The sequence below is a fragment of the Fulvia fulva genome, chromosome 2 (assembly GCF_020509005.1).
Source record: "Fulvia fulva chromosome 2, complete sequence".
Taxonomy (NCBI): domain Eukaryota; kingdom Fungi; phylum Ascomycota; class Dothideomycetes; order Mycosphaerellales; family Mycosphaerellaceae; genus Fulvia; species Fulvia fulva.
Window position 1 is genome coordinate 5,108,312 of NC_063013.1, and position 11,792 is coordinate 5,120,103.

The 11,792-nt window shown below is 47.0% G+C and overlaps 1 protein-coding gene across 1 annotated transcript; it reads left to right on the plus strand.

Annotated features, from left to right (window-relative positions):
• Positions 1 to 7,212: 7,212 nt before the first annotated feature.
• CLAFUR5_03390 (uncharacterized protein) lies at positions 7,213 to 9,562 on the plus strand (the record flags this gene model as incomplete). Its single annotated transcript, XM_047902538.1, has 2 exons — positions 7,213 to 8,167; positions 8,217 to 9,562. The coding sequence occupies 2 exons, from the start codon at positions 7,213 to 7,215 to the stop codon at positions 9,560 to 9,562; spliced, it is 2,301 nt and encodes a 766-aa protein (XP_047757511.1).
• Between the last annotated feature and the right edge of the window lie 2,230 nt (positions 9,563 to 11,792).

Genomic DNA, 11,792 nt, shown 5'->3' on the forward strand with positions numbered 1-11,792 from the left:
TTCTTAGTAAGCTCGCCTACTTATCTAAGGTATTAGTATAGGCTCCCTAACTCGGAGTCTAATAGTGCCTTACTAGGCTCTTTTACGTCTTATATACACCTATAGTACGGCTATAGCTTCCTATACAATACGGGTACGGCCTCTAGTCTGCCTTCCTTTTGTTCTAAAGAGGAATTACTCTAATACAACTTTATCGAGGGTGAAATACCGAGTTACTAACCCGGGTTTATAACCTATTAAATAGGTACGAGTTACGTAGTAGTAGAAGACGGCGGATTATACGAAAGACAAAGAAGGACCTAATAAGATAGCGTTCATCTATATATAGTATCGCCGGTATTAGTATAGGTAGATACTAGGTGTCCGGATGTTTACTAGCCTATAGGCTAGTAAACCCTAGTCACGTGATCTAGTCATATAACACACCTACACCTATATACTTGTCCTACGGCCTGTATGTTCTTAATAGATACTAGTCGGACGCGGACGGGAGCCGCTAAGAGTAAGAAGTAAATACTTTACTTTCTTTAATAGTAGTAACGGTATATTAGGAACCGCTATATATTATTATAACTAGGTTTAGATCTTTATAGGGATGTCTCTACTCGTCGTAAAGGTAGTGATTCTAAATAGTATAGAGTATATACTTTATTAGCTACAATAATAAACGAAGGGGCGATAGCGTCGTAAAAGTAAAGAGCGCCCTCGAAAGGCGGTAAACGAAGGGAAATACGCGGAGCGACGACGCGCCTAGGAGAAACGAAACACGGAGACTATTTACTATAACGACTATAATAACCGACAGCTACTAACTAGAAGAACTAGTATACGAAACACAGTATAGATACGGTAGAATATACCGCGATTATATACGAAATTATAGCTACCCTCGCGAGCGCTAATCTACTCTACGAACGCGCGATCCGTAGCCTCCTCGAGAGCTTAGCTAAAGCGATCTAGGAGCTACTACGGGCGACGAAGGCGCTAGCGCTAGTAAAGGAAGTGACGAACGCGGACCTCCTACGGGAGATCTAGGCGCTAGGAAGAGCTAGGCCGGCGATATATACCTAAGCGGCTATAGTAGCCGTAGAGTAACTAAAGTACCGCGTTAGGCTAGTTTAGCGCGAAGTTACGATATATATAGACAACCCTAAAGAAAGAGAGCGGGTAGCGGTACTATTATACTAATACCTCGTAGAGTAGGCGCGCTAGGCTAGTAAATAAGACATTATTATAGCCTAGAAGCTAAAGAGTAGAGACGTATACTATACGCTCGTAACTATAGCGGGGAGACCGACGCTACTATAGAGCGTAGCCTAGGCGGTCGAGGTACTAAACGCGAAGAGCGTAGCGCCGGTCGCGCTAGTATACTAGGTACTTATATACGGTGTCCGAGTTAATACCTTCCTAGAAGATACTAGCCCGGTAGCGATAGGAGAGGCTATCGTAAAGGACAACTAGGCTACTATCCTAGGCCTCGTTATTACCCGGGCGTACTAGCTAAAGAAGCCGGAACGAATAGAGCGGAAATACTCGTCGCTCGTGCTTACGTTTAAGTATAATAGTTAGAGGATCTAGGCTATAGAGAAGGGACTAGTCCTAGCCTACTCGTACTACTACGTTAAAAAGCACGACTATACCTATATAGTAACCTAGTACTTCCGGTACTAGGGATTCGGGTATACTATAAAGCATTATTAGTAGGAGACCTACTACGGCTACTACGCGAAGGTATATAATACCCGCGAATACCCCTAACCTAAGATAAGTAAGTACGCTAACTACGGTAGGGACTATAAGGCGTAGATAGGCGGATATAGAGTAAAGAGGTAGGTAGCGGAATAGGCGGTAGGAGCGCGCCTAGGTATACGCTAGGAAAGAGAAGGAATGGCGATAGTACTATACTATCTAAGAGTCGATACCGACGGCTTCTAGCCGGTTATATATAGGAGTAAGAAGAGGCGGCTAAATAACGATAGACGCTTAATATACGGAGCGGGTCGACTAGCGCTTACCGACCCCCGGTCCTAGGGCCTCGGATAGACGTACCTCGATACGACGATATTCCGCCCTTATAGAGGTAGCGCGCCCTTACCGGTAGCTACGCTAGCGACGCCGGCCCCGCGATAGGATAGCGAAGGCGAGGGCGAGGGCGACGAGGACGATAATATAGTAGTAAACCTACGGAGGTAGAAGAGGGAACTATAGCTAATATAATAGTCTAACTATAAATAGTACGCTTACCTAGCTAACTATCGAATAGTATGACGCTAATAAGAGTAAGGACAAGGCCTAGAAGCTACTCCTTAGCCTACTACACCCTAGCTAGTACTATATAGTCGCTATCTAAGAGTAGTAGATAAGCGAAAAGACGATACTTATAGACCCGAGATACTACCTTATAGTGCCCTAAGGTAACTAGCTAGTAGCGCGGGTCTACTTCTACGTAAGTAAAGAAATCGCGATAATAACGTAGACGATCTATACCTACTCTAGCGATATAGCCTCTCTACGGCTACGCCTTACCGATAGTAAGACAGTAGCTATCTATAACTTCTATAACCCGTACTTAGTACCGGGCTCGATAGAAGACGATAGCTAGTCGGCTACCCTCTACTAGCTCTAAGAAGCTCTCTAAGAGAAAGCTAATATATATATCCTAGTCGGCGATCTTAACCTCTACTACCTAGGATAGGGAGGCGATAGCGTACTCTCGGCCTATAGCGCCGTAGACGCGCTTATTAGTCTAGTAGAGGTATCCGGCCTTAGCCTAGTACTACCTATAGGCGAGGCTACGTATTAGTAGAAAAATACGACCTAGACGCTTAACTTAACCTTCGCGATATAGTAGATAGCCTAGTAGACTATCTTCTATAATACGGACCTAGAACTTAATACCGGCTATCTAGACTACCTAGCTATTCGTACGACGTTCGACGTAATATACCTATAGGCGCTACTAGCCCTAGAACTACGGCCTTAGTAGAAGAGAGCGGACTAGAAGGAGATTAATAAGGCACTAAAAGAACAAATAACGGCCCTCGTACCGCCGGTATCCCTCCGCTTAGAGGCGAAAATCGACGCGGCGGTAAGGAGTCTATAGTAGTATATAGTAGGAGTAATCCGGGATAAGATCCTCTATACCCGACCCTTAAAGTACGCGTCGCTAGCCTAGTCGTAGGAATACGTAGACGTAGTCCGTATAACGGTAGCGGGGCGGCGCCGGTAGAACGAGATAAAATAGGACACTATATACGCCCGATACCGCCGACTATATAACGAGAAGGGTAGAATTATTAGGCGCTAGGGTAATATTACGTAGCGTAACGCCGTCCGTAAAGTTATAGGAGACCGAAGTAAGGTCTAGAAGCTCGCTAGGTAGGCGCGTACGAGGAAGCTAGAGACGCCGCTACTACTACTATAGTTCCTACCTATCCGTAATAGGTAAGCGGTCCTCTAGGAAGCCTAGTAAGGTAGAGCCGACGCGCTAGTAGAGGCGTTCTTCCCTCCCCCGGTTACTATACGACTCGACGATATCGAAGGCTTTATATACCTAACGGAGCTCGAGACTAGGTAAGAAGTAACGGAGGCGGAGGTATTAATAGTACTAAAAGCGGCGCTACTAGATAAGGCCCTAGGACTAGATAAGATCTCTAACCGTTTCCTTAAGTACTACCGCTAGACGCTCGCTCCGTACCTCGCGGGGCTATATACGGTATACCTCTAGTAGTTATACGTACCGACCCCCTTCCGGTACTCGAGTATAGTCGTCCTCCGTAAGGAGGGTAAGGCTAGATATAACGTTAGGAAGGCCTACCGCCCGATAGCCCTACTTAGTATAATCGAGAAGGCGCTAGAGCGTATCGTAGCTAATCGTATCTCTAAGCTAGCCGAGGAGTACTAGCTCCTCCTAGCTAAGTAAATAGGAGCCCGACTAGGGCGGTCTACGACGACCGCCCTAGAACTCGTTACGGAATAGGTTTATATAATCTAGATAATACGCTAATAATAGGTCGCTACCCTACTATCCCTCGATATCTCGGGGGCGTTTAATAAGGTTTCCTACGCCCGACTACTCTATAATCTCCGGGCGAAAGGTCTGTCTAGCTAGCTCGTTACGTTCGTTAAGTCCTTCCTTAGTAACCGGTCTACGTAGCTCGTCCTAGGGGAGTAGCGTAAACCTTAGATACGGCCTATAGAAACGGGGATCCCGTAGGGCTTATCGCTCTCTCCGATCCTCTTCCTTTTCTTCGCCTCTACGCTCCTCCCGCTACTTAGGGGAAGCGCCGGCGGTACTAACTCCTATATAGGCTTTATCGACGATACGAATATCCTAATATATAGCGACTTAACCGAGACTAATTATCGCTAACTCGAAGCGGCGCTCGAGGTATATAGCGACTAGATAGCGCGATACGGGGTAGTCTTCGTACCTAAGAAGTACTAGATAATCTACCTTACGAGGACCCCGAAGAAGTATAACCTCTAAGCTACAATCGAGGCCGAGACCGGCGTAAGCTAGATTACTCTATAGCTATCTATCCGGGTCCTAGGATTCTAAGTAGATACGTAACTCCGGTAGTACGCCTACCTAAAGTAGCTCCGGTAGCTAGGAGACTAGAACAAAGCCTTAGTTATACGCCTCGCGGCCTCTATATAGGGCGTAGCCTTTATAAAGGTACGCTAGCTATATAGCTCTATCGTCCGACCGGCGATTACCTTTAGGGTACTAGTCTAGTATCTATCCTACGCGACCGGCTAGATAAAGTAGATTTAAAACGTATAGAACGAATGTTTACGTAGGGCGACCGGGGTATACCGTACTATACCGACGTAGGTCCTAGAAGCGGATACGTAGATCGCGCCGCTAGACCTTTACCTCTTATAGCTCGCTATAGGCTATACGCTCTAGACGGCGAATAGTTAGGTAAAGAGCGATATCCGCGCGGCGTACTAGGCGATCACGACACGCCCTCGATCTATAGCGCCTAAAAAGAAGATAGGATTATCGGCCTAGCGGTAGCTAGATACGTAATAAACCCCGATAGTAAAGTTCCGAGTATAGGCCCTAGCTAGTAGTATACTAGTAATAGGAGCGGGATAGAGACGCGAAGAACGGAAGGCTATAGCGAACGCGGTCCGTAGATATATATAGGGAATCTAGAACGAGCGCTAGAAGAAAGGCGAACGGTACCCGAACGGGTAACTACTATAGCGACGAGTATACCGACGAGAAGACGAGGTAGCGGCGAAGACAGGACCTATTAGCCGAGATAGGATAATACTCTTCCGAGCCCTTACCCGCCTATAGGTAATAGTCGCGATACTACTCCGCTCGGAATATATTAGATTTAAGGACTATCTATACCGCCGAAAGGTACCGGGAGTAGATAGTAGCCTATACGAATATAGACGTGTCTAGACGGCGAAACACGTCGTACTATTCTACCTACGATTTATAGAAGCCCGGTAGGTAATACGCCTCGAGACTAGGGCTATAGACTTCTAATATATAATAGGTATAGCGCGTAGGATATAAGTAGCGGTACGAATAGTAATACGGACCGGCCTACTATAGTAGTTCTAGATAGCGGGTAAGATAGTAGTAAGAATAGGGGAGATAGCCTAGGAGGAAGAGCTCTAGGAAGCCTCCGAAGGCGCCCTACCTATAGACGTAGTAGAACTCCGGTAGTACCGACGACTACGTAGGCGGGTAGACCGTAGCCTATAGCGACCCCGAGCGTAGGAGGAATAGCGATAGGAGTACTGATAGAGTATAGGAGCCCGGAAGGGTCGACTCGTCGTCTCCTCGACGGCTAGCTTATTTTCCGCTCGACGGTCGACCTGTCTCCTACTCGATAGGCGACCCGCCTCTACTAATAGTCGACATATTATCTATTCGATAGTCGGCTAGCTACTAATACTCGTTCCTAGGTACCGGGTAGATTAGTACTCCGGGGCGGCTAACTACTATTACGGCTACGTAAGCGGCCCGCTTAGACCCGCGCTACCGGCTTACCTAAATAGATAAAAGACGAGGTCGTAAAGCTCGTAAGCTTTATACTAGCGGAGCCTTATCTAGGCTCACTTCGGATAATAGACTACCCTAAGTGCCGCCGTAACAACTACCTAGTACTTACCGCTTCTAGTACGATAGATTAACTAATAAGTAATAGAGAGAACTTACTAATACCTAAAGAGTGTTTTTTTCTCCGTACGACGGTTCTCCCCTCTGTCTTCCTTAATAGCCCCCGGCCTCGTAGACCTTTTAGGAGCTAGATAGGTATTATAAATATATATATATATATATACTATTACCTATATAGTCAGTCTCTAGGCTACCTTCTATAATAGTCTTTTAAAATCTCTGACCGTAATACGGTATAGGCGGCGTACTATATATATAGTACTATATTACGAACCCGGCCCGCTAATTAGTCGGAAGTCGTCGATACTAGTCGATAGTTATAGGCATTATAGTATCTAATATAAATACTTATAAGCTACGCGCGTACGCGATACTAACGGTAGAACGTCGACTACTATAGATAAACCCTTATAAAAGCGGTACGACGCGTACGTATATTATAGCTTAGATACGAGACCCGTATTAATATATTAATCCTCTACTACTAATAAACGATAACCGTTACTACTTAGCTCTTAACTATCCCCTATACTCTAGAATAACCTTAACGATAGAATATATAAGTATAATATATATCTACTATAAGCGCCGGCCCTAACGAGTTTTTTATAATAGTTACGAGGCTATAATACGTAGTAGTAGATATAGCGTAATAGGTTTAGTCATCTTAATCGAGTAGAGGTTTTAGCCCTTTTACTTTAAGGCTATACTTCAATATTATATAGATAGTATAAATAGCCGTAATATATATCGTTAGAGAGCGTACGTTCGGCGCTATTAATCGATTCTACTAGTTAACGAAGTCGTAGCCGCGATATAAGATCTTAGACGCTTCGCCAAGGCTCACTAGGGAGGAACGACCTCTCATTAGTCGGAACTCACCGGTTCTCGCTTAAGGTCACTAGCGTCGGCACGACGCACTTCCGAGCCTTCGCGAAACGCCTGAGCTCGCTGAGGTAAAACGCAGATGCGCTTCTCGACCTGCTTACTGAAGAATTAGACATCCTCGCACCAGGAGCCATCACCACTCCCACAGAGCCTACTTGAACCGAAGCTGGTCGTCCATGCCTAACTACGTCTCTCACGTAGACACGGACGCTGACATACGCATCTCAAATCGCGGGCTCGATTTCAATCATGGTGCTTCTGGAAGCAGCAGGGCAGGGCCTGTCGGTGGTGATACGCACTCGGCTAAGACGTCTGCCCAGATGTCGTCTGCACACAAAGCACCACTCACCACCCATCCTGACGGACGCGGTGATGGTATAGGACAGTCGGACTCTATCCCGCCGCACGTCTCTCGATCTGGAAAGTCCATCTCCATCCAAGAAGGACTGCTCCGCGTACCTGAAGGTGGCCAAGGTCATGTAAGACGGCCTGTAGAAACTTCCATTCTGGACCTTGATACGCCACTAAATACATTCGGGGAGCTTTCTTCCTCTTCATGTTACTACGAGCCCCAAGGAGAACTACTACAAGAAAGGAGTGACCAGCGCTCATTACAAGGAGACTTCACGATACCGCAACCAGTCGGGCCATCGCACTTTACTTCGGCTTTCGCGACGGACAATCTCGACAAGAACGACGGCTTTGCCATACCGCGAAGACCTTCTGGGCAGACTACCACTGTGGCAGGAGCAAAGAGAAAGTCGTCCTCGGATCAACTAACCGAAGCTTCGACTTCAGCTAACAAACGTACCATGCGAACCATGTCAGAGTCTGGAGATGAAGCTGTGTCGCCTTCGGATGTCCAAACGCCAGCAGAGAGTGTTCCTTCGCAAGGCGGCCAAGGTAATCGTAGTCGCAGTGATGCAGATACCCCGGACCCCAGGCCTCGCGCTCATACGGTAACTTTCGAGTCGATGCGACCTCCCTTGAGTAATGGTGGACCAGCCGGTGGCGCGAGGCGTAGCGTGACAGATCCAAATGTATCGATGCTACTCCCAGCTCGCAAAGTCTTCCCTATACAAATAGGAGATAAGCTGTTCAGACTGTCGGGAGCAAGCATATCAAGTGATGGTAAGCTCAAGAACTCCAACGACCACGAATGAAGACTGACAGATCCCAGCCCCATCATACTTCTCACAGTTCTTCGAAGAACAACTACGACAGAATGAAGGCGCTGATAATGTGCGAACACTTTACATCGACAGAGATCCAGCAACATTCGAGGACATAGCACTGCACCTCCAGGGCTATCATATCGAGCCCAGAGACGGACCTCACTTCGTCAAGATCTTTGCAGATGCGCAGTTCTTCAGCTTGCCACGACTTACAGCGCAGCTTTTCTCTTCCACAATCTACATTCGCATAGGAGATTCGGAGTTTCAGATACCTCGAGATCTATTCAGTAATCCCGGCGACTCGCCAAACTACTTCTCGCTTGGCTTTTCGGCCTTCTTCACCACCCCGAACGACGTTTTCCCAGGACTCACAGAGCGATCACTTCTACGACCGCCTTCCATACTACCACCCAGCGTACCTGGTCGATCGGCGAAGACTTTTGCGGACCTACTACACATCATCAAAGGATATCCAGTCGAGATTCGAAGTGACGAGCATCGTGCTGAATTGCTTCGCGATGCACGATACTATCACTTGAAAGGCCTGGAGCAGCGCATCATACCGCACACCATTTCCTATAACCTGGCACGGAGGCGAACAGAGATCTTGATCCGTCTTGAAGACATCCGACAATCAGGAGTTTCATTCATGGCAGATGGTACTCCTGACCCAGGTTCCACAGCACCATCGCCCGTAAGCACTACGCCATCCAGTAACGCTCCTGCCAGCCCTGGATGGGTCTACTACCATAGACCATACGTCGATACAGAAGCCTACAGCTTGATCATCGAAATCACTGGCGAGGAGAGCACTTTCCTCTCAGTTGAGCCTCGCGGATCCCTGCCGAATGCCCGGATGTGTCGAGCCACCTTCTTCAAGCAGACACTTTCGCGGATCACAAGTCTCTTCAATGTTGTAGCAAATAAGATGAACCTCCCAGTGATACATCCTCTGGGTCTGATGATGATGGAGCGCGGCGCAGGAGTCGCGAGTCTACCAGTCAGCCCATCTAACACGGGCATGAGCGAGGAGCGGGCCAAGTGCCGGATCGGTGCCGATGCGGATGTCTTTGTTGATGGAAAACGATGGACCCCGACTGGTGAGCAGAGCGATGACCAGGAGGATGAAGGAACTAGAACGAGAAGTAAGAAGCGGAAGTCGAACGAGGATGATGACAATGAGGGCGAGGAGTGGATCGTGAGGAAGTCCCAATGGCGATTGAGAGTACAGCCTATGAATGGTGGGGTGCAGAGTGGCAGGAGTGGTATGGAGGTTATCCTTGGTGCTGTGAAGGTTGAGGCGTTTAGTTCTGAGCGAGGGAGGAATGAGGAGAGGGGGTTCTTGTCTTGAGTAGCTTTCGCATAGCGAGATGAAGTGGTGGCATGGCTTTTCATGAAGTCTGTGAAGAGTCTAGAAGAAGCAGGATATGCATTACTGACGACGTTGATGACTTCGTCGAATGAGTAAGACATCATCTATGCCAAGAATTTCTCTACGCAGTCTTCATACAGAGCTAAACATATTCTGACTTGAGATATCCGCCGTATCCAAGAAATCGGCAAATGCCTGAAAATCCGAAGGCCGGAAAAGGTCGTTCCCAAGGTCCGAGTATGAGGTCGACCACGGAATAGCATCATGCTCCGCAACTTTCGGGGCAGTCGGGGTACCAGATTCGCCTGAGCTGACACTGAAACGCGCCAACAAGCCCTGAAGATGTTGCAATTCGTTCACGCGCACTTGGGCGAGGCGATTGCCGCTGCTGATCATGGCTTGCTTCACCTCGTAAGGCTACACTTAGTGTCACGTGACCTAGTGCGCTAGCGCGCCCGGACCCTAGACCTTGACCTTGACGTTTGCTTTATCGCGGCTTCGCAACTTTCTTATCTTCTCTTCTTCGTAGAACTTATTCGATACTAAGGTATTGATACGTTTACGCTCTATCTTACGCCTTGTCCGTATTATTAAGTTCTACCGCCCTTAGATCGCCGAGCCGTACGATTATAGACTACGTATCGCTACTACGACCGCATACGACCGAGACTCGAATAGCCGTAGGTACTAATACGACTATAGGACTAGACGAATTATTCTTTATCCTAAGACTTAACCTAAACCCTCTTACGAAGGCGTTCCTCTAAGAAGCCCGATAAAAGCGGAACGGCGTACTTAGCGTAGCGTAGTAAGGGGTAGAAGACAAGTTATAGTAGGATCCGGATTTTAACAATACTATAGGTATAGAACGACTACGTAATATAGCGTAAGAGATATAGAACGAGACTTAGGGTCGCGGAGATACTAAGTAGGCTCGTTAGTAAGAGGAAGAACGTCGGCGCTAGAAGTACTAAGAGCTACTATATAATAAGTATAACCGACGTTAGTCTAAGAAGGAAACTCGACTCCGTATAGGTAGAGAGGATAAGACCTTATAATAGAGTATACGTACGCGGAAGGAGGAATATCTTAGCTACCGCTATACGATACCGATTAACTTTACCTAGAAGGGCGAAGAGGTAGAATATAGGCTACGGTATAACCCTACCGAGTTCTAGATTGCTATAGCCGAGGAGCTTTCTCGCTCGGTTACTAAGAACCTAGAAGCCTAGCTAGATGTCCTAGACGAATATAGTCTCGCCTACCTCGGTCTTAAGGAGGTACGGGAGGTATTAACTACTTAGAAGAGTCGGCTATAGGCTAAGGCTAATCGGTAGAAGGGTAAGTTAGTATCGCTCTAAGTAATACTCGACGAGCTTAGGGACGATAAGGACTTAGTAGCTAAGATCGCTTACCTAAAGAAGTTAGGTAAGAAGGCGTTTGCTAAGATTAAGAACTTACGTAGTCGTAATATAGATCTAGCTAGCGAACTCGAAGCGACCTAGACTAAGTTGGCTACTAAGTAGAGCTTAGGTAAGCGTGCTACCGCGTTTATTACGGATCTATAAGCCTAGCTAAAGGAGCGCGATAACTATATCGCTTAGCTAAAGCCTAAGGAACCGATACCTCCTCTACCTCCTACGAGGTAGAAGTCCGCCCTCGAGAAGCTACTCGACGGCGAGGACTCTAGTATTAAGATAGGTATAACGAAGACTAAGAAGGCTGCCTCTACCGTAGCTAGCGACAATAATAACACTACGGTAGTCTTAGTTAACGCCGCTATCTAGCGTAGTAATAGCGGTACCCGTAACCCGATTAACTCGAGGAAGATTCCTATATTCTTAGCTAATATACCTAATTATAAGGATAAACTAGGATTTGTAGAGTAGAAGGAGAAAGTAGAGGACTACATAACTATAGAAGAGTTATATAGCCGATTATCTATAGTATACTTAGTAGTATTTAATAACTTCGTCGTCGGTAATACTAACGCCCGCCTATAGCTATATAAGAAGAAGGGTCGACGACGAGAATCACCTATACGTAGTGTCGGCTACAAACCTCTCGTCTAGCTACGAGAGAGCTAAGTATTCTTACGCTAGAGCGTCGTAGGCGCGACGGGCGCGTAATATAGGCGAAGCCGCGGCGAATAGAGGACTACTAGCAAAACGGGTATAAAAACTATCCGACGAGCGTATACTTATGTCGG